This window comes from Arvicola amphibius, chromosome 3 (assembly GCF_903992535.2).
Source record: "Arvicola amphibius chromosome 3, mArvAmp1.2, whole genome shotgun sequence".
In the NCBI taxonomy this organism is placed as follows: domain Eukaryota; kingdom Metazoa; phylum Chordata; class Mammalia; order Rodentia; family Cricetidae; genus Arvicola; species Arvicola amphibius.
In genome coordinates this window covers 138563262-138590681 of record NC_052049.1, presented here as the reverse complement: position 1 = coordinate 138590681, position 27420 = coordinate 138563262, and the positions used below count along the sequence as shown (strand labels likewise).

Sequence of the window (27420 nt, the reverse complement as noted above, 5' to 3'; positions counted from 1 at the left end):
TTTGGTTTTGGAGACAGGGTTTCTCCTTTAATAGCCCTGGCTGTCCTGAAATCCACTTTGTAGAGCAGGCTAGCCTCGAACTCACAGATCCTCCTGCCTCTGTCTCTGAAGTGCTTTTAGCCTTTTGAAGTCACATCCTCTCACCCCAGAATAAAATAATTCTAAACTATGAAATACAAGTCTGATTAAAGTTCAAAAAACAATAAAATTTTAAGTAGGCCGAACTCATCAGTCAAAAGAATCAGAAATGCCCACACTGCTATTTGAAAGCCTTAATAATTCAGTGTAAAAAGTTAACGTAATTAAAAGATGAAAACAAGGCACAAATGTATATTCCAACTAATTTATTAAAATGCATTAATGTAGTAATATGTGCAACAAATTAGGACACACCACTGTATGCGTAACAAGCCAAAGAGCACATTTTGCTGATAAGGGGCTGCTCATTAACTGGCATTGCAAACAGACGATTCTCACTGAAATGTCAGTACTAGACTAGTAAACACAATTTAAGAACAGCAAAAAAGGTCACAGTAAGTTAATTTTCTCTAAATGACAGCATGTGAGCTTGTAATGAAGATATTTTTGATATGAATCAAAGTGCAGAAGTGTCTGGTGAACTCTGAATTGTACTTTTGTGACCAGCACCAAGGCTGTGCAAGCCAGCAGCCCTGAACATCAATGCTCACTAGTTCGGTTTCTCTAAGAAAACAATGAAGCGACTCTTAGGATGGCATTACCTTTGGAAGTCTGTAAAGGAAGGTACAATGGAGTAGCTGACAGCTATCAAATTCTTGTTTTGATAAACTGGATATACAAATACATAAAAACTTCTAATTCTAAAATTTCAAACTATTGTAGGAAGTAGACAGCTATCTGAAACAAAGCCTACTGTCACTGTTTATTAATTTGAATGCACTAAGTGCTGCTCCACCCCACCCCCTGGGCAGGTCTCATTATAGACACCACCTAGGTGTCCTGGAATTTGCTAAGTAATCCAGGCTGGGCCCAAACTCCCAAGCCTGCCTCAGCTTCCAGAGTACTGGAATCACAGGCACATGCCATCATACTTGGCCTGAAAACTTGCGGTTTTTATCTAGTAGTTGATTTCAAGTGTTGTATGTGTATTTCTCATAGCACTTTAAATTTGGTTCCACAGGCGTTACATATTACATGTAATTGCAATAAAACGTCCAGATTGCAGGCACCTCTTCCCCTTCCATACACTGTTTTGTTTCAGTTACTGTTCAGAACTTTAAAGCTCCATTGTTTAGCCTTTTGCTGACCTGATTCAGAACTCATTCAGAATCTCAGAAGGGGAGCTTAAGTGAAGGGCTCCTCCAACGGGTCATTTTTTACTCGCTTAGAACAGTGGGTAGTGTCTCCTCTCCTGCTGCTGCCCCAGTTCTTGATGGTCTTAACTCCCACTCCACAGTCCCATTCCCTAGGACAAGATGAACTCACTAGCACAAAGTTAACTTGGGAATATATGGATTCCTCTTATTTCAGCCTTCTGAGATGTGATAGATCCATTTCTGAACTATCTAAATAAAGTAGTGGCAGGGGGAGTGGAGTCAGACACATGAGAAAACCAGAGCAGAATGGGGTGGCCACCTCTTGTAGTCAACCGTCTCTGCATCTGATCCAACACTGTTAACAATTTTCTATTCCCCCCACCGCCTTTTTGTTTGTTTGTTTTGAGAGAGGGTTTTTCTGTGTGGCCCTGGATGTCCCGAAACTTGCTAGGAGGACCAGGCTGGCCTCAAACTCAGAGAGATCCTCCTGCCTCTGCCTTCTGGAGTGCTGACACTAAAAGCATGTGCCACCACCACCTGCCAACAATTTTCCAAGTGTAACACAGGAAAAAGGCCAAAGCTACTGTCATCTTCACACAGATCTACCAATTCCATCACAAACTGGTCTGCTCTGCTACAAGAATCCTAGTGCTAATTCCCAGCGGAGTCGTTCACTGCAACACACGACTGCCTCTTCACGTCCCTGAGCGCTCTCATGCATGGCCGCAGGGATGTGACGTAAGTCCTCTGGAAGAATACTGTCAGGGAGCTGGTGACACTAAGTTGTGACACTTGGCACAGAAGCCAATATTAATGTTTACTAACTACAAAAGGCAGTAAGCATCTCAACTTTGACACTATGTCACTGTTCAGACCCATTTCTATCTAAAGACGAAAGAACAGAGAACAAGATTGTTATTACGAGGGTCACTGGCAGTCTCCTTTTCAAGTCATACCTTATGTGACCTCTACTTTCCCTGTGGATACAGGAAATAGAACCACTTGCTGCCATACAGAGTACTTCCCTTAAGAGGGACACTTTTGGTGGCATATAGGTAACACCCACGTCTTTCTTTATAATGGCCTTTTTCTCACTTTATCTTCTAACTGCTTAGCACCACACTACCTGGCACCATTGCGTCCTTGAGTTAAAGGCTTCTCTATGGGGCAGAGACATCACGCTTCCCTTGGTGCTTTTTCAGGAACAACACAAGTTGAACACAGAATCACATTATTTTCTAAGAAAAACTTTTGATACAAAGGGGTAGTAAGAGCCAAAGTGTAACAAAGATGGTAATAAAAACATAAATTAAACCTGTCAAGTTTATCCATGACCTCAGCAAAAAGTCAAAGAATTATTCTATGCATTTTCAACCCAATTAGTAATGGAAATTAAATACAATGATGCAGGAAGATGTTATACCATTACCAGTTAAAAATCAACTGAATATGGCTGTTCCTCTAGCCTACTAGTCATCAACCCAGACTCACAGGCAGGTTTACATTTATTGTGGATGCAGCCCTATACCACATTCAAGTGCAGGTTAAAGCAGTTTTTCCCCGTAATTCAAGTTGTTAGCAGTGTTCCTTTTTTTCCTTGAGTTGAGGGTTTGCTATGTAACCTAGAGGGGCCTCAAACTTACAGAATCTCCTCTCTCAAAGTCCCTAGAGCTGGGATTCAAGGCATATACCATGATACTTGGATGTCTATCCTGAATTTTATTTATTTAAAAAAGAAGCTTTGTGTATGTGTGTATGGCACCGTGTATGCCACTATGGTATGCAGGTGCCCAGAAGCCAGAGAGGGCATCAAATCCCCTGGAGCTGGAGTTGCAGGTGGGCATGAACTGCCTGCTGTGAGTGCTGGCAACAAACTTGGAAGTGCTCTTACAATCACTGAGCCAGCTCTCCAGTCCCTCTTGAACTTTAATGTTCTAAACTGAATATAGGCTACTTCTACTCTTTAAAAATTTAGGGGAAAAAAAATCACTTCTGAAAAAAGTAAACAAAATAAAAAGCTGAAGCTACTGTCTGTATTTTGAAACTGAAAATCCAAGTACTTTATGTGGAAGAAAACCAGTGCCAGAGCTCAGCCTCTTTGGAGGAGGTGATGAGACCTTCTACAAGCTACTCATGACTCTCGGGGTTGTTTAGAAGGATGTCTACAGAACTATATAGCTCAGGCCTTAAACTCAGAGTTCTGTCTGCCTTTGCCTCCCGAGTGCTGGGATTAAAGATGGATGCCATCACGCCTGGCTCTATGCAGCTCTTCTAAAGTTACCTTCACCAACACAAGTCAAATGGTTTTGGCTCAGTATACTACAGTGACACTAGCACAGGACTTGCCTGGAGAGCTGGATCCAAGCTGAGAGGTTGTGGAGCAATATTTTACCCAGAGTCCTCCAGCTTGACTCTGATTGTTTTAACTTAGCAGGTCAAATTTATGCCGACAAAGGACAAAGAAGTAAAGAAAAATTCCCTTTTGCAATAGAAGCTTAACACTAAAAACGGACACCAGGAAAGGTCCTGCGTTCAGGACAGGAGGGAATAATCTTCTAAGTTTAGTTCATACCTGATTTAATTTTGCTTTGCTAGGTCACTCTTGTAAACAGCTGACAGGAAAGACTGGGTGGTGTGAAACTGATACATCAACTAAATATGTACATGCCAGACAAGTTCATGACACAGACTAGACCAAGTTGTTGTTTGAGAATTATTTTGTAGATAATTAAACCCTGCTTGGAGGCACAAATAAAATTTATTTCAATGTTCAGTCAAGGTACTTAACCACATGAAATAAAGACTTAGTACAAAAAATGTCATCCTGAGTGCATAGCAGTGGTGCTCCAACACTTACAGAATGGACCGTGTCTGGCACTGTCATGCCACCCAACAGCGACATGAAGACCTATCTGCTCAGGTCAAATAACTGACAAGGAAGTACTCTGGGAAAGTGCCCCGTGAGAGCATGTCAATAGCAGCCCATCTGCTCTACAGATGCAGCTGACCGTGAACACTGACCACAGTCTGCAGACCTCACAGCATCACACACATGGACACAGCTCATTCCCTTTAGTGAACACATCTTAAGAGCGAGCTTTCTTTCTTTCTCTTTCTTTCTTTCTTTCTTTCTTTCTTTCTTTCTTTCTTTCTTTCTTTCTTTCTTTCTTTCTCTTTCTTAAACAGTTCTGACTTTGGGTAAAATAAATGTCCCTTATATACATATGTACACACCCTAAATACTAGCTTCTCAAAATCTCTGGTTCTAACACGTATTTTGAGAGGAAAGTGAGCTCTTCACCTGCCTATACTTTCACCACATTAAGAAGCAATGTGCTTTCAGGTGAGGAGAAGCTCGGGCTGCTACTACTGACTAGATCATGTGCATGACCCCAGGTACTCCGCATCAGTTTAACTGTCCCTGCTTTAGGACAAATCAGCCTAAGTTACCCAGGAAATGTATCCAACCATTTACAAAAACAAGTCTTACATGCCTTTACATTTAAAATTGTGTGTATTCTTCCACGATAGGTACACACTAAAAAATATTGCCCCCAACATAAAAAATATATATTATTTCTTTCCTTTGTCATTTATGTATATAAATATTTTACTGAAGATGCATCATTCAAATAAACAAATGCAAAAATTGCTTTATATAAAGTGTAGTTCTCTGCTATTCAGCAATACAAAATGATTACAATATAATTAGCCATGAAAGAGCTAAATTCAAGAATTGCAAACCATTACAGCAGTGAACAGTCCCTTATACAAGAGTCCACTTGGAGAGGAGTCAAGTAAATTTTGTAACAGATTACATAGAAACTCGAGCATGAGTGCACTGCGAGCGTCCTGGCGCTCTTTGTCTCGTCTGGACAGGACGCTGGACCTACTGCTCACTGTTTGGTGGTTCTTGTTTTCCATTAAGCTCTTGATCAACTCTGTTCAATGAGAAACACAGGTAATTAAAAATAACCAAGACACTGGCAACCAGATGATTTCCTTCTGAAAAACAACTACTTTTTAGCACAGATTATTCTGTTAAATAAACAAAGCCTTGCAAACAAAGCAGATACAGTAGAAAGAAAAACAAGCACAAAATATTTCCCCAAAGAAACAGTACACTGACGAGGATACAAACGCCAGTGTTTAGGGCTATAGGATACTTTATGTTCACAGCCATAAACATCCTAAGAGCCCATGGCTTGTAATTCCCCTACAGCAGAAGTTCAGTGGGTGAGACTGTCGAGAAGAAGGAACTCTCTCAAAAATGACTACTAACTGAAATTTAAATGTATCACTAAAGTCACCAACTGACCAACAATTTAAAATCCAGAAACCAACTATGTTTTATAGAATAGTAACTATTTTCTGAAATTCACAGGTAGACTGTGTACCAATACCTTCCATTTATTTTGACAATAAGCCATATGGACTCAATATTCAGAAATATCTACACAAGTTACAAAATCTCACTGGATTAATGTTGGCTTGGCCAGAGGTTCTACCAAAACTTAGGTACATGAAGATGAAAAGATAACCCGACAACAGCATTAACCCTCGGTAACAGTTTGAGCAGCTGACTGGAGATGTTTAAGTCACGTTGGTTCAAAGTGGGAAGGTTCTTTTCACACCTTTCCCCATCCCTACTATCACCCGGATAAGTATAAAAGCTCTGGTCTGTTGTGAAAATACAGTATGTTGGCAACAAAGATTAGATACCTACTCCTGCTAAGGCCTACAATATACAGCCAATTTGTTCAATATGAACTATTGTTAAGAAGTAATTGTAGGCATTGCTGAAACAAGACAACCTGTCTGGCTATAGACCCCCACACTGCAGAAAGAAACATTTAAAAGGACTTCAATCCTTAGTTCCTACCAAACACTGGGAATATCCTCATCTCTGGGATTCTACCTGACAGATGCTTGCCACACCTACAACCCAAAGTTTGGTTTTAAACATATTTCTATATTTAAAGCTAATTGAAAAAAAATGTTTCTCAAACTGACCTTTCAATGCTAAAGAAAGTTTTGCTAAGAATTAAATGCTGAAATATATGTGTAATTACCCTACTGAGGACTGAACAGAAGCAAAAGGGGGGAAAAGCTGAGAAAAATTTACATATGTACACACGCACACACACACACACACACACACACACACACACGTATTAGCAGAGTGAGCACAGATTAAGGAAAGACGAGAAAGTGGAAGGGACCACAGGGAGGAACATTGGAGATGAAATAACTGTGACAGGTTTCAAACAAAGAAAATAAAATGTTTGAGTTTCACTTTTTATATGATGCCTGATTATTTTTGACAGTTGATCAAATACTAAAACCTTTTTAAAAATGGAATTATCAGTACACTTCCTCAACAGAAGCAACTCTTTTTTATGACATAGGGTCTCTCTTGGACTCTGTCATCATGGTTGTCCTGGAACTTACTCTGTAGATCAGGCTGGCTTCAACTCACGGAGATCCTCCTGCCTCTGCTTCCAGAGTGCTAGGGTTAAAGGTGTTTGCCAGCCTCCAATTCCCAGCAAATCATTCTAAAGTCTATAAGGTAGGTGGCTTCAAGCTACTTTACAATTATCAATGCTATTTTGAGTTTCAGCCACTCCTGTGGCGTATACACAGCACTGTCTAGAGAGGAAAGCAGAGCTCACTACCCAAGCCACTGCTAACATCACTTAGTGAGTCTTGGTTAATCCGAACAGTGACGTACAGAAATGTCATTACAATTCTTTTACATGGTTAGTTGAATTCTTTCCAAAAGAATCAAAGTACTCAAGATTATACCAGCAAAGGTTCTAACTGGTTCCACAGATGAGTAAAGTAACACATATAAATCTCTGATCTTAATTCCTAAGATCATAGTAAGTGATATTTTGCTAATGTTAAATTTTTTTAAAAAATAAAATCTATTAATAGTGGGTTAACAGTGGTATGGTGGTAGGGAGCCACAACCTCACATTCAGAGACCAAGGCAGAAGACTGTGTGAGAGAGAGAGGTCAGCCTGGGCTACAGAGTAAGACTATCTCTAAAACAAAGCAAAACAAAACCTGCAAAACTAATAAGCCCAAGGCCTTCACTTTTCTACACTACTATGCAAAGTGGTAAACTATTTTCTACTCTACCTTTCATCTTTCTGCTAAAACATTAACAAATGAAAGGTTGTTACACTCAAAGCAAGTGTTCAAAATTAAAGTGGAAATCAGAGTTTAACTGTTAAATGGTACACTGAATTTTAGGTATTTCATCGCATGTAGAGTTTGACTGGTTAGCAGGCTATTTAATTTAAGCATATAAAGACAACCAATGTTGGTTAGCCAAAGAGTATATGCACTGTAAACATAACCATTGACCCCGAGGGAATAAGCTGTTGCTGTGTGACTATTTCAAAAGCACAGTGGGAAAGTCTTCAAAGCCTGGGGTTTAAATAGCACCCCAGTCACTTCCTTGGTTTCGCACTGTATTCTGGCCAGCACAAGAAGGGCTGTGATTCCTAACAGGCATGAAGTATGCTCATATTTGAAAGGAGGAGCTTGGGGTTTGCTCTGTACTGGGCTCTGGGCAACATTTATATTTACAAGTGCTATTCTCTCTGTTTGCGAGCTAACCAACCAGCAGCAGGGTTAGTCTGCGCGATGCAAATGGACTAGTCTATATGCAACCCAGTCAAGGTGTGCATGTACCTTTTTTGTCTCTTTTTAAACTTTTCTTCTTCATACCTTGGTAGGGAAGAGTTATTTCAGTAAATGTACATTACGAGATTTAAGAAAACAAAAAAGACTGAAAGTGTAAGTTTGCAGGCACAACTACAAAATGCTAATATTTAACACATGACGTAGAAAATAAAAACTGACTCAGTTAACTCTGGTTTGGATACATGTAAGCCTAAACTCTGAGACCAACAGAGACAGAACCCCTTCCTGGACCACAGCACTGGGATGCCAAGTGTTTATGCTGACAGTCTCACCAAGTCCCTTAGAAGGCAGCTGGAGGTCAACTGTGAGACAGAAAATGCTAGTCTCCGGAAAATATTAAGACCAAGTTAATTTAAGCAACAATTCATTTCTTTAGCAATATGACTGTTTCAATAACATGATAAACTCATTCCATCTGGAAAAGCCGTATGTCAAGTTGAGAAGTTATTCTTTAGGCCTGGTACTTCAGGAAACTCTCAGATTATAAACAGCATTTCACACATAAAGGATTCATGAGCAGCCATCACCTCTGGTAATGTAAAAATGTTGACGTATGGGGAGGTATGGACAAGGTCTCCTCCTCCTTTACCTCCTTGTCCTGGAATACAGAGTGGAGGAAGGCCCTCCTCTTGCACAGAGACAAGAACAGACGAAAGAGGCAGGTACGTACTGTTTGATGCACTCTGGTATGCCGACGTACTCCATGGGAACAAGCTCTGCGAGCTCTGCCAAATTAAAGACGTATCTAATTTTCTGACTGAATTTTGAACTAGGGAAGAAAACACAAGCAATTATCTCAATATTTCTGACACATAAAACTGACATTTCAATACAAGGAACTTTTTTTTGAAGGGTCTTCAGAAAATTACCTGATAAATGGTCTTGTAACAGCCAGAAGGGTTCGGATAAACCAAGAAGGGTGGACAATGATTAGAGACTTCAGGTTTTTCCGTAATCTGGAGATAAAAAGAAAAAAATTATAGAAATTTCTATAAATTATAACAAAAAATTAAACATAAACAAATATGTGCAAGTTTGTACTAAATAACTAAAAGAGAAGTCACCAAAATTTGTCATTTAGGTATAACATTTCTAACGACAAGAAAATGCATTTATGAATTCTAAATATCTCTCCCACGCTGTGAAATAAACCTTGGATCATTTGGGTAAATTCATGTCCTCTTCTGTTGTTTTCTCCTAGCACATAAAGTGGTATCCAGAGCTGTCCAGCAGGAAAAAAGTTCACACCGAACATAAAAGCAAACCATTGCTTCTGTTTTGAGTCTGGGGATTAACTGGCATTTGTTTCTAACACCATGAAAAGCACCGACTTTTAAGGAGGATAGGACAGAGACAACCAAAGGACAGAGCAAAGGAGTAAGACCCAACCATGTTCTAGAGATTTACAAATCTCCAATAATAAGGAAAGTCTCCTTTTTAGGCATGTGTATATGATTTTAAAAAAAAAATCACAAAGGATAAATAAGATGTTTGCTAATGAAAGTAAACCTATTAACAGGCCTCAGTAAGTCAGTTGAGTCAGCTAAGGCAAAATCAAACCACTAGCAAGAGTAAAGTTGCCCCACTGGCATGGACAAAAGACTCTCAAGAGAACACACTTGTAATGTTTGTTCTGAAAAAACTACAGCTGGGCTAACATCTTAATGAAACCTAAGAGCTGGGGAGAGAGCCAGTAGGTAAAGTGCCTGCTTCGTAAGCATGGGACACAGGGTGCCATTCCCAGGAGCCAGATAAAAAATGAAAGAGCATGGCAGGCGTGCCATCTCCAGTGCTGGGACACCCTAGGCACCTGGCTAAGCCCAACCAGTGAGCTCCAGGTCCTCGTCAGAACTGTCTAAAAAACAAAGTGGACAGTGCCTGAGGAATAAGTAACCTTAGGCTGACCCTGACTTCCACACAGAACCGCGCAAAGCAGTACAGGAACATTCTCCATCCTTTCCCAAGATGAGTAAGAATGTGTTCCAAATGACATAAGAAAGAATGGAGAGCAATCTTGTGTGTTTTGCATAATTAAAGCCACTCTTACTTAATAAAGCACAGACTTAACTTATTCTCCATGACATTGTACAATGTCATTTTTAGAAAATAAAAACATTAAGAAATTGATAAGTACAACTGAAGAAAATGATATGGTATCTTTAAACAGCAACGAAGAGTATACTTTAATAAAACCACTGTAAAAATCTGTCAGCTAAATCAACAGTACCGTCTATCAATCTGCTGGTAGCATCTCCGGAGCCAGCCCAGACTGGGCATTTTCCTTCGAGTTGTTGCGCCGTTTAAGTAGATGATCATGTAGTTCTCTGCTACCAACAACTCTAAAGTGCCAATAACATACCTATAAAAACAAATTAAGTGCATGTCTTAGATGTCACTAATCAGGACTGAACTAGGCCCTCCAAATAACACAATTCCCTTCTTCCCTCCATAATGAGAGCAAACCCCTGTAGCAGCTGATGATGTGACTGTTCAAACAAAGTCACACCAAACCCACAGACTGAATGGCACTGTGTGCGGTCGGGAAAAGGTGGGACCAGGGCATGACACACACTGCTTTTCTCTGTGTATGCTTTGGAGCTATGCAGCAAAAGATGAAAAACGAACTAAGCCGAGAAAGAGGGACTGTAGAAATGAAAAAACCTTGTCAACTCATCATGCTGAATCCCCAAGGACAGATGTAAGTTAGCCACATAATTCTGAGACGGTCAGTTACCTCTTTAAACAACTTGTTTCCAAATAATCAAGTTGGTAGATAATTCATTCTAATTTTAAGAGGCATGTTTTTTTCTATTGACTTGGGGACTCAGAAACAGGGTGACTTCTATATTTTGTTACTATTGTCACCTACTGGGTGGGGTATACACATGCCAGGCCAGAGCTATCGCTGAGATGTATCCCTAGCTCTTTTTGACATTTTGAGGCAAGGCCTCATTAAATTGCCTAAGCTGCCCAATTTGTATGTAGTTCAGATGGGCCATCAACTTGTGATCCTTCTCCCTCAACTTCCTGAATAGCTGGGATTACTGTCCGGTACCATCAATGCTTCTTTCTAATTTTTATAAAGCTTAGTTCATTAGCATAAACTGAGTCTAATTAGCTCCAAATTCTGTTCAAACATCTTACTAAGACATACTTACTTAAAGAGATTGTCCATCAGATATCTATAGTTAGGCTGACCACTTTCAGGCATAAAACAGACAGCAAACACAACAATGGCATTTAAACCATCCCCATAATAGCCTGAGAAGAAAAAAAAGGGTAAAATCTTTAGCACAATTTCACTCTGAAGGATTATCATTTTTAATTGTGTGTGTGTGTGTGTGTGTGTGTGTGTGTATGAGTGCAGAGCAAGGGATGCATCTAGCAAGTAAATTCAGTGGGAACAATTTCGTAAGAGAAAGAAAGCCCATTTGGCCAGTGTTGGGACTTGAAGCTACGCAACACGTTTTATCCAGAGTGAATTGCATGCCGATAATGAAGATGCTGAAACTATTTGCCCCGCACCTGGGAGAATTCCTACATGGTACAGCTGGACCAACAGACTGACAGTTGCAGTTTTCGAGCTTTCTGGCCCACTTGCCAATCTTCTAAGGGAATGAACTATTTCCGTGTATCTCATAAACTGCCCCACTTAGCTAGACAAGCTGTGCACAAAGTGAACCTCGGAGCGGCTTGTGCCCACACTGCAGCATCCTAGTCACATACCAAACTGTACACAACTCATACCTAGCAGTGCTGCAGCGGATCCAGATTATTTGGGCAATCAAATATCCAGTGATAGAGGCTAAACTAGAACCACATGGATGAAGCTCAAAACTATGCTGAGGGCAAGCAGTGCACACCATGTGAGACTAGTCACACGGAAGGCTGACTGTGGGGCAGGATGAGTAGTGGCTTCTAGGGAGGATGGACTCACTGGAAAGGGTCGGAGAGCTTCCTGGAGAAAGTGAAATGTTCTATATGAGCACAGATACATATGTTCTATGTGTGTATCTATGTACATGTTGATGTATACTGAGAGACATAAGCTTTTGTTGAAATTTATCTATGTATTAAGATAAAGTGTAAACACAAAGAGTTCGAGGAACTAAGTCTTTCTGAGAAGTAAACATATAGGGTTCAACTACTGTATTTTTTAAACTTACAGTAAACATATAAAAATAATTTTGTAAAGTTATTTGTATGGTGCCCGTGGAGGCCAAAAGAAGGTATTGAGTTCTATGGGACTGGAGTTGAGATTGGCTGTGAGCTATCATGTGGGTGCTGGAAATTGAACTTGGGTTCACTGAAAGAGCAGCCAGTACTCTTACCCATCTCTCCAGTCACTATATAAATATATTTCGAGAAAGGGTTTCTCTGTAGCTTTGGGGCCTGTCCTGGAACTAGCTCTTTTAGACCAGGCTGGCCTTGAACTCACAGAGATGAGACTGCCTCTGCCTCCCAAGTGCTGGGATTAAAGGCGTGTGCCACCACCTTTAATCTATAATTAATTTTTAATTGTCCTTTTATTGTTTTACTTTAAGTCTTTTATATTTCTGGGGCTGGCTCTGCAGTTACAAACACGGGCTGCTCTTCCAGAAGACTCAGGCTTGATTCCCAGCTTTCACATGGCAGCTCAAAATCATTTCTACCTCCAGTTCCAGGGAATCTGATGCCCTCTTCTGGCCCTCACGGAGATAGGAAACACACGAATGGTGGTGTCCAGACATACATACAGGCAAAATATCCAACCACGTAAAAAACGTTAAAACAAGGCCAGATGGTTGTGGTGCACACCTTTAGTTCCAGCACTTGGGAAGTAGAGGCAGGTGGATCTTTGTGAGTTTGGTGCCAACCTGGTCTACAAAGCAAGTTCCAGGACCACCAAGAGTACACAATGAAACCCTGTCTTGAAAGACCAAAAACAAACAAACAAAAAAATACCCAGAAAAATCCTTTTATATTCTTAATTTGAGAAATTTTCATTATTCTTTCAAAATAAGCTACTATCTCTAGGCACATTTCCTGACTGCATTTAGAGCTAAAGATTCAGAGGATGCTCCCTAACCCTTACCTCCATGGCTAATAACTTTTTTGTAGGGTTCAATTGCCTTCATATCCACCCTGTGGTCCTGTTCTCCAATCCTGAACATGCGCCAGCGGCGCCCATCTTCCTTTTCTTCTGTGGCTGTGTATTCAGTAATTGAGCCTTTCCTAATGACTTCAGTAGTTTTGGGTTTGGGAAGATCATCTGTTAAAATAAAAGGCTTTTCAATCACAAACTGTCATTTACATAATAAAAATCAAAACTGTATGTTAACCACTTTACTATCTAGATTATTCCGAGTTTTCTGTTTTCTTTTTGGTGTTCTGATATGCTTCCCAGGCTAGCCTCACCCTAATGGGCTCAGGTGATTCTGCCTCAGTCTCCCAGTATCTGGGAAAACAGCTGCATACCACCTAAAATTAGCACTCACATAACAAGAAAAGATTTGTTCTTACTTAGGGCCAATTTATGGCTTTAAGATCAGTTTCAGAACTTTCTATTGCCCAATTCAACAAAGCACAAGTTAGTGCATCATTTACACCAGCCTTAGGAAAGCTAGAGCTATCACAATCTTTCTACACATGCCTTGCATGCCTTTCCAGAGTCCATTCAGGACAACAGTGTCCATTCGGGTTACTAATATAGCTTACTTCAAGTAACCATCTGACAGCTGATTGTTTTTTAGTACATACATTAATTATAAAGCATTGTAATACAAGATAGAAAGTGGTTAACTACTCAGTGATTATTTTCCATTTGATCAGTTTTATAAAGCAGTCATGTACTTTTCTGAATACATGCAAAAATTTACATAAATTAATACTAGCCAAAGCACCAATGATTACGTACAATTTACATTTGCAGATTGCAGTTTAGTTGATTTAAAATGAAGGAATGATTTTTAAAACTTTAGTATGACAGGCCTTACCAAAAGATGGGGGGAGGGGAAACCTACTGCATGTTAGTTGTTTCCAAGACAAAGCTGTTAACGGAAAATTTCCTTCCAGGCAATGACTACAGCAGCATTAAGGAGAGAAGAGACAAAACACACAGGCAGAGAACTATTTCAGTGTCTGTAGAAAAGACTGCTTCTTAGTGGGCTGCTTACTGAACCATAAAACAGGGAAGAAAAACAAAAGAACAAAAGCTACAGAGTATCAGTCTTCATTACCTATAAAGTGTCTACAGCTTAAGTACAATTTTGATGCAAAATTCACTTTAAAGATGAAACAAAAAGATTACCAACATTTGTCTAAATATTATAGTCAACTACTGCCTAGTTCTAGAACGCACATAAAGCAAAACACACACCGATGCTTCTGAACACAATCTAATTAATTAGAACAGCAAAGGCAGATTGGGGCTGAGCACTCACTGCTTCAAGGTGACAGTTTTACAGGTGCAGCAGCCCTCAGCACCTCTCCTGACAATCCTCAGACAATTATTATTATTATTATTGTTGTTGTTGTTGTTATCATTATTTGAAACAGGATCTGTGTAGGTCTGGCTGACACTGAACACGCTGTGTAGACCAGGGTGGCCTGGAACTCTAGAGATTCTTCCGCTTCTGCCTCTATAGTGCTGAGATTAGACGGATGTGCCACCATGCCCAGCCCTTAAGTGTTTTCAGTATATTCCTTACATCTCTTTAGAGGACTTTTTTCCTTACTAGATTGACTGACAAGAAGATACTGGAATATTAGGCAATACTTTTGAAGCAACTATGAAAAAACAAACTTTACAATATTGGGCAAGTAAGAAAAAAACAAAACAAAACTAAACTAAATGAAAGCTACCTGCATAATCTACAGTCTTGAAAACTTCAAGTATTTTCAGAATCTTCTACTTTAGTAACAAACTTAGGAACTGCAGAAAAAATACATATTTTAAACAAAATTCTTCAATGGATTTTTAGCAGGTTTCATGTTTAAGATTTGGACATATCCTATTTTTCCTAAAGAGAAGACCAGATAAACGTTATATAATATAAGCACTCATTCACAAAGCTCATAGGAAAGCAGTGAATTACCTTCCCACTCAAACTCATCACTGTTCTCTGATGGGGTATCTAAGCCTTCCAGGTCAACCTCCCCACCTTCGTCCAAATCATCCGACCACACAGAGCCTTCACTAGGATCCAGGGTCAGGCTGATGTCTGGGGCCATTAGTTTCTTACGAACTTTATTTCCATTAACTTCTAATGAGCCTGAAATTGGAAAACAAGAAAGAAGACTGCTCAGATGCCCCAGTTGAAAGAGAAACATTTTAGTCACTTCGTTCTTGAGAAAAATTTTTAAAATTCCAAAGCATTAATTTATAAAACTTGGTTGTGATCACTGCTACTGCTTTTTTAAAAAGACATTATTTTTATTCTATTTATTTTTATTTTATGTGCATGGTGTTTTGCCTGCATGTATGTCTGTATACCACATGTCCATAGTGCCTAAGGAAGCCAGAAGAGCTCATCATATCCCCTGAAACTGGAGTTATGGGTGCCTGTGAGCTGCAATATAGTTGCATTCTGCTGGGAATTGAACCCAGGTCCTATGCGGAGCAGCAAGCGTTTTTGTTAACTGCTAGGCCACCTCTCCAGACCCAGTTGATTTTTATTTTAAAATATGTGAATAGTGTGTATCTCTGTGTGAGTATGTGCACACTGTGCAGTGCCCGCAGAGTTCAGGAGAGGACACCAGACCCAGGGAACTAGTTATAAACATTGTGAGATGCCTGAGGTGGACTTTGAGAATAGCACTCACTCGTTTTAAAAGAATTATTTACTATTGCTTCTTTGTCAAGAGGTCAAGAATGTATCAAGGTTCTTTTAAACAACAGAGGCAGACTTCACAGTTCTTATTAATATGATCTCTTTTATTCCTTATAAAAATTTCTAAAATCAAAGGCATATTTTTTTATGAAGTTAAAATTCTCAAGGATTTGCCAAAAATTTGCCTTTTGGTTCCCCCATCAGAATAAAAATTCAATGTGTCTTGTTTTCCTCTCTACAAAGAAATGTGTCCAAAAGTAACACAAACTTCACTGAAAATCTCCAGTTCTTACCAGGTTGGCTGTCTGGACCAGTAACATCTAGTATATCTGCTTCAATACTGTCATCCTCTGGTAAAGGTCTAGAAGACAAAGATATACTCTTTAACCCAGAAATTAAAAACAATTCTTTTGAAGTTCAAAGATTCATTAAAAATACTGCTCACAGTTATAAAGATTAACGCCGAGTTTCTTAAGCTCTACAAATCAGTTTGTATGCATGTGTATGAGGAGGTCAGAAGATAATCTCAGATGTTCCTCAGAACGTCCGCTGTGTGAGACAGCACCTCTCGCTGGCCTGCGACAGGCCAGTGTGCCCTGGGGATCGGGTCCCCATTTCCCCAGTGCTGGGGTTCCAAGTGGACACCATTATGCCCGGCGCTCCACTCACTCTGCAGACAGCTGACAGCCCATTCCTCTACTAGCCCGAGACCTTAGCTAAACACAGCTAGAAATATAAAGTTGACAGGATTAAAACGAGTATGAACGATCACCAGTCACATATTTAGTTGGAAAATAACTTGCGCTTTCTAGAATCCAACGATCATGTGTAACCTTTTCAAAGTCTAACATACGTGAGCTGTCATTTCAATAGAGTAATTCTGATGCTTTGTTCCAAATCCATTTAATAAAAAGTATTGCTCACATTGGAAAATCTTCATCCTGCCATTCTTCTTTCAGCTCCACACCTTCCATCCTCAGCCTGGATTCAATGTCAACTTCCAGCTCCTGGCAATCCAGGCAGCCGAGGTCCTGGAAGAGAAAGACGGACAAGAGCTCAATTTCCACTTTATTTATTCCTCATCTGCTGCAAAGGTGCAACAATCCCACCCAAGTTCACGTCAGCGCTCCAGCAGCCACAGAAGCTTTAGTTCAGTGAGACCTGACGCTGGCTCAGATAAACAAACGCCTTCCCTAGCATAGAATCATAACTAAGCCTTCAGTCTTCTGGACAGGAGTGATTCTAGAACCTGCACTGGTAACTTACAGGCACATGCGTACTCACCAGAGTGCAGTGCTATGCAGCGTTCACAGCGCCTCCTCTTCATTCCTGAGTGACTTAGAGTCTATCCAGGAGCTTGTCTAGCAAAGACTTGTACTAACTTCTGATGTGCTTCCCACCTGTACCACGCTCTCATAGAGCATGCTTTCACATACACAACTATGCATTCTAACTTAAGCTTCAAAGTTTTAGTTTTGCAAGAAAGTGTAAGAATTCTCACTTAAGGTGGAACATTGACTCACCTGTCTGACAGAATACAACATTTGAAGTACACTATTAAGTGACTCACAACTACCTGAGACTCCAGTTTTGGGGGTATCATATGCCCTCTTCTGACCTCTGATGGTACTGCATGCACATGGCACACAGACATGTAGGCAAACACTCACACATAAAATAAAAAACAAACCTTAAAAGAAGTCATGACAATCAGTGGTAAAAAGCACAGAAACAGCTGACAAATCGCTGAATCAAGAGGAAACACTGAAATTCAGCTCATTTCCATTAGAGCAATCAACAGGGTGAGTTTCTACAGACAACACTAAACCACGCTTCTGTCTTTCTCTTTCAAACATGTTCATGCCCATTAGGCTGTCTTCAAACTTGTAGGAAGGTTCCTGTTCCAACCTCCAAAGTTCTGAGACTAAGGGCATGACCATGATGCCTAGCTTCACATTTTTAAGTCACACAGTGTAGCTGGAAGAATAATAAATAAAACAATGAGGTAATAGTCCATATATCACACCCACACCCTTCTGTACTACTTGATTTTAAAAACTGCAGAGCATAGTGGATGGCACGCGCCTTTGATTCCAGCACTTGGGAGGCAAAGGAAGGTGGATCTCTGAGTTCAAGGTCAGCCTGGTCTACAGAGTGAGTTCCAGGACAGCAAGGGGCTGCTATACAGAGAAACCCTGTCTTGAAAAACCAAAACCAAACCAAATCAAACAAAAAGTTACCTTTCTAAATAAATGATGAGAACCATTCAAGCTCATTATCAAATGATATTCTAAAAAACAAACTACAAAGGAAGTTAAATCCCTAATGTGTTATGTTTCATATAGCAAATTAAATCCATTCCTCTAATAACTGGAGGTCTCTACCTCCCAGATTACGTACTTACTTATACTTGGGGAGGTCTCAAAGGGCTTACATTTTGTAAATCTATTTATTAGCAGAGGGAAAACAGGTAAGCTGCCAACTTTGTCACTGAACTACTTGCTGGGTAAATAACCAGAATAGTTCCCTGGTCCTGTCCTACCTTTCTGTATGGCCTTTTTCAAATAATGAGGAAAAAAAATCTCAGCACCAACAGCAGAGTCTGACAGGAGTTGGGGCTCTTGCAATCGATAACTTCTTCATCCTAGCACAACGCTCAGCACATTGCAAGCCCAACAGTGAAGGTATGCCATTACTGGGCAAGCCTTTGCTCAACCCCTTAAACTTGTTTTGCTTACTGAACTATATAAATAGGATTCCTGTTATAAGTTTCCCTTAAAATGTTATGAGAATACTTTGTGAGAACATAAATACACAATTTATACAATATAAATTACTGCTGGTAAAACTATTCGTTATTTGCTAGAAGAAACATTTCTCTTATGAAACGGCTCTAAACTGCTTCATTGCTTGAAAGAGAACTCGCTCAAAACTTTCCATGGAGGCTCAGGTTGCAGTCCCAGTACTCTGGGGCCTACAAGAGGAATACTGCTGAGTTCAAGACTAACCTGGGCTACATAGCAAGACTCTGTCTTTTCAACTACTAAAACAAAACAACAAAAAGAGCTCTTTATACACAGGCTTGTAATCTCAGCTATGGAGGCGGGAAGACTGCATGTTCAAGGCCAGCCTGAGCCTCTGAGTTAGACTATCTCAAGATAAAACAGGAAGTCAGGGCTGGGCTGTAGCTCAGACTCTGCTTGCTCAGCATCTAGGGCCCTGAATTCAATTCTCAGCATCGCAATCAAACCCAGAAAGCCCAACTCCTTGCCCCCTTGCAGTCCACTTCCTCAAGATTTCCTCCAATGTTCTCACTCATGTGATGTCCATACACCTCTATACATTGCCGTGGGTTCTTAGTTATGGGGATGATTATCTAGGCTAATTAAACAAAGAGGGGACAGAGAGAAACAGAGACTAACTCCATCATTCCATCAAGAACTCTGGGGGCAGCACACTAGGTAGATAAAAACACAGTCAACAATTGAGCTCTGTTCTTGGAAGCACTTTATCACCGAGCAGCTGTAGGAACAGGAAACAACATGAAAGGAGTTGAAATAAGCACAGCAGCTCTGGAGGGATCCGGACGCCTCTGACTCACAGATTTGCTGGTTATTTCCCAGCTTTGCTTTTAGAACCTTAACATGTCAGAATAGGGAAATAGTTTTGCTATACTATGTGTCAAACTAACACACTTCCACAGGAACAGACTGTCCAGACAGCCCGGCAGCACGTCTTTATGCCAGCTATCTGTGGCCGTCGTAATGAAATCAACAGCCTTTGGCCCCAGTCAGGTTAAAAATCAAAGATGATGGATTCCTGCACACACAACTTAGGATGGGTGGTGTGAATCCAAACAAGATGGAGAGGGAGAAAGTCATATGCAGTTTAGGAAGATGAGCAAGATTAAGTATTAGGATCCTATCTTGATCTACCTAGGCTGTGACTGACAGTTCTCGAGGTAATTTACTATCATGTAGTTTAAGCACTGCTGCTAGAAATAGGTGCACACTGAAACCAAACACAGGTGGCAGGAGGCCAGTACTGACCCAGAAGGTTCTGCTTTATTTGTGATGAGCAGCCTATCTACCCTTGAAGCTCAACAAAACATCCCCAGAAACATCCTTCAGATTGCTTATCATTGCTCCCAAATATACAACCACATCTTTCTGAAATCATCTTTTTAAAACACAGAAACACACACACACCAGTGCACACAGGGTGGGTGGGTTAGAAGTGTGTGTCTTTGGCAAGAGAGCAGGACAGTTTTCAGGTGTGGTTCTCTCTGTCCACTCTGTTTTGAGACAGGGTCTCTCATCTATCTTCTTGGATCACACACGCTCCCAGCTAGCCAGCCATGAGTTTCATGGAGATTCTCCTGCCTTCTCCTCCCATGTTGCCAGAGGACTGCTGGGATTATAGCTGACTTTTTATGTGGGTTCTAGAAGTCAAACTCAGGGGGGGGGGGGCTCAGGCTTTCCAGGCAAGTGCCTTTACTGGCTGATCCATCTCCGCTACGTACCATCATGTAGGCTTTTCAAGAATGAAACGAAATGCTTCCACAAAGATGTTTGCGCTTGAGCTCTCTCTCTCTCTCTCTCTCTCTCTCTCTCTCTCTCTCTCTCTCTCTCTCAACAAACTAGAATGGTTTGAGAGAAACTAACTTCTCTCAAAATTGTAAAAACAGCATAGGATAAACACACATCTTAAGAATACGTTTACTATAGTGCACGCCTTTAATCCCAGCACTCGGGAGGCAGAGGCAGGTGGATCTCTGTGAGTTTGAGGCCAGCCTGGTCTACAAGAGCTAGTTCCAGGACAGGCTCTAGAAACTACAGGGAAACCCTGTCTCGAAAAACCAAAAAAAAAAAAGGAAAAAAAAAAGAATACGTTTACTAAACTATCACTATGCAGAATGGACTGGAGATGTGTTGAAACCCCTGATCTCCAACAGTTTGTGGTGTTATAAAGTGGCTGTAGTGGAAAGGCAGGACTATCTGTAATATCACTGTCTTGCTTCATAGCATGTAAGCCTGACCAAAGACCTGACTACTGTCAGCCAGGGCCACTCTTGGGTCTAGAGAGAGCACCTTGTTTCTGTCACTCATAGCAGCATCATGCCAGAACAAACAGAACCACTGCCCCAAAGGGTACTCCAACTTTTCTAGCCATTTTTACACCCATTAGCGACTAATGATTAGTGCGTGCTTCAACCGATCAACAAATGTGTGAGACAGAACGTGATGTTATTATCCCTTTATCTTAGACGGGAGGCAAAAGATAGATACCACATCCTGATCCCCAGACCTACACCAGAACTGTCTGCAGTAGAGCGCACCGACTCCAGATCGCTACCAACTGCCACAGGTCTGTAAGGCCAGATTTGGTTATACTTAGTGTGAACGGTAATGTAGCACCTAAAAATGAAACTGTGTTGATTTATGGTAACTTAGTTCCTACTCCATGTACACACAGGTATCCCACTTCCTAGTCTAACAATATCTAGTTATAGCTAGAAAACTGAGAACAGCATTTAGAAAAAAAAAAAAAAAACCCCAAAGTTTGAGTACCTTAACTAGATAATTTCAATCCTAACTTTGAAGAAACATCCATTCATAAATCACAGAATTTCTAGAGTGAAGGCTAGAAGGCGGGCTCAGTGGCTGACCATTCCCGCTGTTCTTCTGGACACGATTTCAGTCCCCACCCCCACAATGTCCGTTCACAACAGCCTACAACACCAGTTCCAAGGGGTTCCAACGCCCTCTGCAGTTGCCCACACCATGTGACACAGACACATTAAAAAAAATGAGGGAAAAATTCTACAAGTGCTGGATTCCTATAAATCGTAAGACAAAGTACGTTTCATTCAAGGTGGGAATTCAAGAATAAGGAAAAAGATCCTCATTAAAATAAAAGTGAGGCTAAAGAATGAAATACTAAGAAAAACAATCGCAGATGGTCGGCAATAGAACTGCCTTGATAAACACCCTAAGAGCTGTGCCCTCAAAGACTTCCCAGGACAAAGGAAGTTTCAAAGCAATATAATAAAGATCCAAATAAGTTTCTGCTTCAACGTCAACTGACCTACGGAGAATTCTTCAGTGGTATCGGGTGCTTATAGCATTCCAAAGCATCCTGACCGGTATTTAAATGAAGAGGTTAAGTGTCTGCAAACAAGCAGGGACCGAGCATTGACATGCACACCCTATCCCGGGATAGCAGCCTCTGGACGGAGCAAGAGAGCTTGATGACTTATAGGATGCAGTTTGTGTACGCCGTCTGCGTCCATCCCCCGAGGCTATGGGGTGTACAACACGCCCAAGTTTCTTTGTTCGGCTCCGGACTGACGCCGGAGAGGAACACGGAACAAACGTGGCTAGGGGAAGCCAGGAACCGGGAGGTTCCGCCCCAGGCACTCGGCCACAGACGGAAAAGGAAGGGGGCGCGAGGCTGGCACCAGCACCCGGGGCGGGGCGGGACCCGGCAGCGCGAGGACCCGGAACGCGAACAGGCCAGTCCCCGGCCGCCGCTCCCGCCTGGCCTCCGGTCCTCCCGTAGCCCTCCGGCTGCTCCCCAGCCCGACCCGCCACCCCGGCCGCGCTCACCCCGGAGGAAGCCGCGGCCCCCTCGTCCTCTTTGCCCCTCCAGGCCGGCGACGTGGGGCTGACGGCCAGGTCGCAGAAAGCGGCGGCGGGCAGAGCCCGCTGCCCTCGGTCGGCGGTGGAGACGGGGCCCAGGGCTTCCCGGCCGGTCGCAGCTGCAGTCCCCGCGGCAGCAGCTGACCCGGATTCAGTGCGCACACCCCGGCGGAAGTGACCACCTCCGGACCGGCGCTGGGCGAGGCTGAGGGAGGAAGCGGAGACCGAGCGTCATCCCCAAATCCCCAGTGTCCCTCCTCTCTGCGCACGCGCGGTTGTCCTGGTCGGCAGTCTTCAGCCTGCTGAGTTTGTGGCTTCTTGCAGAGGAGGTCCGCTAAGGCCGTCGCTCTCCCTTTCTGTTTCTGTAGAGACATCACCTTGCTGCCTGAAAGGGCCAGTACTTTCTTTCTGTTTGCCTTTACTTAACATTACGTTAATCATATTACTACATGAATGCAAAAAGGGTGAAAAATAGCCGATGGCTTTATGTGGAGTCGCCAGGTCCTTAGAAAAATCAACTTTGATAGAATTCGCCCACGTGAAGAGCTTTTCTCTCCAGCAGTGCTTCTGGGAGTAATTCAGGCTCTCCCGCGTCCCGAGTTGGCCTTGAACTCCTCTCTGGGTAGTTGAAATAGCCTTGAATTCTCTGGCCCCAACCTCTATAGAGTTCTGGGAGTACCAACGTGATTGTTATCACACCTTTTAAGTGGTAGCAGAAACGGAAAGAGAGGCTTGCTGCCTACTAGGTAAGCTCTCTGCTGAGATCTCATTCCCTCACCCTTTAAAGCATGCTTTTCCCAATTATTTGTGGGTCATATCTTGATGAAATAAATAAATGAAAAAAATGACGTCTTACCTTAAATACTTTATCATCTGAGTCAACAGCCCTAACTAAAATCAGCTGTTGTAAAAACACATCGAAGGATCTCAATTTCTGTGCGGACCAGTAACGCTTTTCTGAAGGGCTTCAGTCTATGAAGTGTACTTTAAAGAAGCATCAAGGGACTATTATTTTGAAGGACATAGCCATCCTTCTTAGAAGTTGCACTTGCTTAACCTGTAACCGGTCTAGCAGTTAACTGGGCAGTTCTATGGGGGATAGTAAGTAAGTCAAAAGAATTTTAAATGACCCCAACCACAGTGCTTTGCAGTCACAATCCACATTTGCTCTCTGTTGGCAGAGTTAAGCGTTCTGTGGCTTACCTATAAAATGGGGGAAATGATGCCTACCTCACAGGGCTTTTTTAAAAGAGCAAACAGTACATGTTTATGAATCGAGCCCTTGGAATATTGTGATCACATGTTAGGCATCGTTATGTCCCCTAGCAATCTCTTTAATCCTGGAGGAAAAACATAACAAACCAATCAACAAAGTTTTAGGAAACCACTTGGGCCAGAAAAGGCATTTCCTCTTCAGTTACAGGATGTTTTTTTATTTTTTTTCCTTTTCTTTAAGAAAACAAACTGTCTTTTTTTTTTTCATTTTACATACCAATCTCAGTTTCCCACTCCTCCTTGTCCCTCCATTTATCCCCCCATCCCACCTGCCATCCACTCCTCAGAGAGGGCAAGGCACATTGCTTTGAGGGAAAACCAAGGCTCTCCCCACTATATCCAGGCTGAGCAAGGCATCTACCCAAAGAGAATAGTTTCCCAAATAGACAGTTGTTACAAGCAGTAGGAACAAATCCTGGTGCCACTGCCATGGCCCCACAGTCTGCCCCAGCCATACAACTGTCACCCACATTCAGAGGGAATAGTTTGGACCTATGCTGGTTCTGTCCATGTTCAACTGGAGCTGAAGAACTCCCATTAGCTCAGGTAAACCCAGGTGTTCCCATCATGGTCTTGACCTCTTTGGTTATATTCTCATTCCTCCCACTCTTCAACTGGACTTTGGGAGCTCAGCCCAGTGCTCCGCTGCGGGTCTCTGCCTCTGCTTCTGTCAGCCATTGGATGAAGGTTCTAATGGTAACATTTAAGATATTCATCAATCTGACTACAGGGCAAGGCAAAAATAAATAAACGGGACCTCCTGAAACTGAGAAGCTTTTATAAAGCAAAGGATACAGTCAGTAAGACAAAAAGGCAGCCTACTGAATAGGAAAAGATCTTCACCAACCCCACATCAGACAGTGGGCTGATCTCCAAAATATATAAAGAACTCAAGAAATTAGACATCAAAATTCCATATAATCCAATTAAAAATGGGGTACAGAACTAAACAGAGAATTTTCAACAGATGAATCTCGAATGTCCGAAAGACACTAAAGGAAATGTTCAACATTCTTAGCCATCAGGGAAATACAAATCAAAACAACTCTGAGATACCATCTTGCACCAGCCAGAATGTCCAAGATCAAAAACACCAATGATAGCTTATTCTGGAAAAGATATGGAGCAAGGGGAACACTCCTCCATTGCTGATGGGACTGCAAACTTGTACAACCACTCTGGCAATCAGGTATGCAGGTTTCTCAGAACATTGGGAATCAACCTACCTCAGGACCCAGCAATACCACTCGTGGACATACACCCAACAGATGCTCCATCATACCACAAAGGGATTTGTTCAACTATGTTCATAGCAGCATTATTATTAGTAATAGATAGAAACTGGAAACAACCTAGATGCCCCTCAACCGAAGAATGGATTTTTAAAAATGTGGTACATTTACACATTGGAGAACTACTCACAGAAAAAAAAAAAGACATTTTGAAATTTGCGTGCAAATGGTTGTAATTAGGAAAAATCACCTGAGTGGGGTATCCCAGACCCAGAGCATGGTATGTATTCACTCATAAGTGGGTACTAGCTGTAAAGCAAAGGATATTGAACCTATAGTTCATGACCCTAGAGAAGCTAAGTAACAAGATGAACCTTAAGAAAAACATATATAGATCCACCTGGAAAAGGGAAATAGACAAAATCATCTGACAAAACTGGGGGCTGGGGGGGGGGGAGGGTGGAGGAGAAAGAGGAGGGGAGATGGGGAATGGGAGGAGAACTTGAGGGAACAGGATGGTCGGGATGGAGGGAAGACAGAGATGGGAGCAAGGAAAGAAATATTTTGATTGAGGGAGCCATTATGGAGCTGGCAAGGGACCTGGCACTGGAAAGATTCCCAGAGTCCACAAGGAAGACCCTGGGTAAGACCCAAGCAATAGAGGAGAGGGGGCCTGAACAGTTACAGGTTTTTCATAGTTCCTGTTTTTATTTCAGGTCTGCAGTGTGCAGAAATCCCCACAGGGTGGCAGAAAATCGTTTGCAATCATGCAAAGGAGTGAGGTTATTGTGATCTTCAGTTTCTTTCTTTTAGTTAAGTTTGTCATGAAATAAACTTGATCCCTGTTTGGTTCTAAGTAGATTACACTGCTACATTTTTATTTTATCTCCATTTCAGGAACTATTTATACTTATTGTTGAAACGTTAGAAACTATAGAGAAACCGAAAAGATAATCATTATGAGTAGTTATATTTATATATCCTCAAGATTTGGATATACATATATTAATTGCATGTCCTTCCAAAAATCAGATAATGTTAAGTTTATAGTGTATTTTATTTAAAGATTTCTAAATTTATTTTTAATTTCCTTAAAAAAAATTACAGTGCTTGGAAATGAACCCAGAGCCTCATGCAAGCACTCTACCACTGAGCCACGATCCCAGCTCTCAGCACTCTGCCACTGAGCCACGATCCCAGCTCTCAGCACTCTGCCACTGGGCCACGATCCCAGCTCTCAGCACTCTACCATGGGCCATGATCCCAGCTCTCAAAACTCAACCCTATCAACTACTCAAAGACCATTTGTAATTATACAAAACAGCAATCTTGAAATTTAACTATCATTTTACTTTTCAGGATCTAATAGAAAGAACATCGCCCCATGACACCTGGAAGTAATTCTAGAAGACAACATCCCCTCTCCCAACAAAAATTGTCCTCACGGTTAGGTACACCATTTAGGGGTTAGTTATTACTTGTGTGGGGTTGGGGCTTGGGGTGGAAATTATGTAGGCCCAGAAATCTCAAAAAAAAGAAGGAAAATTGAACGGGATAATAGGTAAATTAATGTGAACTTACTCACACTAATAATAATTTTAGCCAGTAATAGAATGAATACTTGTGAGTTATTATTTATGGACAATTTACATTGGTATAGATTTTTGTATGTTGATACAAATTCAAATTATATTTGTTATATTGAATATGCTTCTATCTGTTTACAATATTTGTATACCTATGCAAAGTTATTTTGTCAGATTGTATGCATGCATGTTTCTACCTCTGTTTAAGATATTTTGTATATCGATACAATTTTAGGATATATTTATTATATTGCATTATATCTACCTCTGATCAAGATATTTATACATTGTTTACATTTTGAGGTCATTGTCCTCCTTTACTGCATAGTTGTTTAAAGATTGTTTAATATTCTGATATGAAGTCTTAAAGTTATATAGGTATTACATATTATAGGTCAATAGTCATTCATGTTTGTTATACTTTTAGTCAGACCAATTAGGTTCTTTAGATACATACAGATTGTACTCTGCATAGATAGGTAACCTTCAACCACTTCAAAGATCTGTAGAACATGGCACTTAAATAACTTAGGATTCTGTTGATGTGAGACACGATTGCTCCTGGCAGCACCAATCTATTCCCAAGAAAGTGTTGAGCTCCAAAGACACTCCATTTGGAGTTTGTCTTCTTTTTGGCACAATCGGCCATTTGACAAGGAACTGCTCATGCCTTGACCACTGACAAAGTGCACAATGTCCAGACTGGACAAGCAGGATACAAGAAAAAAGACTTCAAACCTTGCCAAGACAGGGTAAGACGGTTCTGAAATTTTTTCTGCCTCTGAAAATGGTCTGTCAGTTACTCTAGGCCTTAGCCAAAATTGTTTACTTCAACATTTCTAATGAGACTTTGGGTGATTGCTCAG

The 27420-nt window shown here is 41.3% G+C and overlaps 1 protein-coding gene across 2 annotated transcripts; it reads right to left on the bottom strand.

Annotated features, from left to right (window-relative positions):
• Window positions 1-329: 329 nt before the first annotated feature.
• On the bottom strand, window positions 330-22645 carry Bnip2 (BCL2 interacting protein 2). 2 transcript variants are annotated; one of them, XM_038324084.1, is made up of 11 exons: window positions 22429-22645; window positions 16745-16851; window positions 16114-16181; window positions 15086-15262; window positions 13084-13260; window positions 11168-11270; window positions 10237-10368; window positions 8879-8965; window positions 8680-8778; window positions 7998-8033; window positions 330-5236 (listed from the first exon to the last, which is right to left on the bottom strand). In XM_038324084.1, the coding sequence occupies exons 2-11, from the start codon at window positions 16792-16794 to the stop codon at window positions 5185-5187; spliced, it is 981 nt and encodes a 326-aa protein (XP_038180012.1). In that variant the 5' UTR covers window positions 16795-16851; window positions 22429-22645; the 3' UTR covers window positions 330-5184. The 2 variants fall into 2 exon arrangements, with proteins under 2 accessions (XP_038180012.1, XP_038180013.1); XM_038324085.1 differs by lacking the exon at window positions 7998-8033.
• Between the last annotated feature and the right edge of the window lie 4775 nt (window positions 22646-27420).

Excerpts from the sequence above, each read along its gene's own strand:
- Bnip2 (XM_038324084.1), bottom strand. The coding sequence starts at position 16,794 with ATGGAAGGTGTGGAGCTGAAAGAAGAATGGCAGGATGAAGATTTTCCA. Across the intron at positions 15,263-16,113 it reads TGGTCCAGACAGCCAACCTG|GCTCATTAGAAGTTAATGGA; the intron begins GTAAGAACTGGA and ends TTCCAATTTCAG. Across the intron at positions 10,369-11,167 it reads CTGATGGACAATCTCTTTAA|GTATGTTATTGGCACTTTAG; the intron begins GTAAGTATGTCT and ends TTGTTTTTATAG.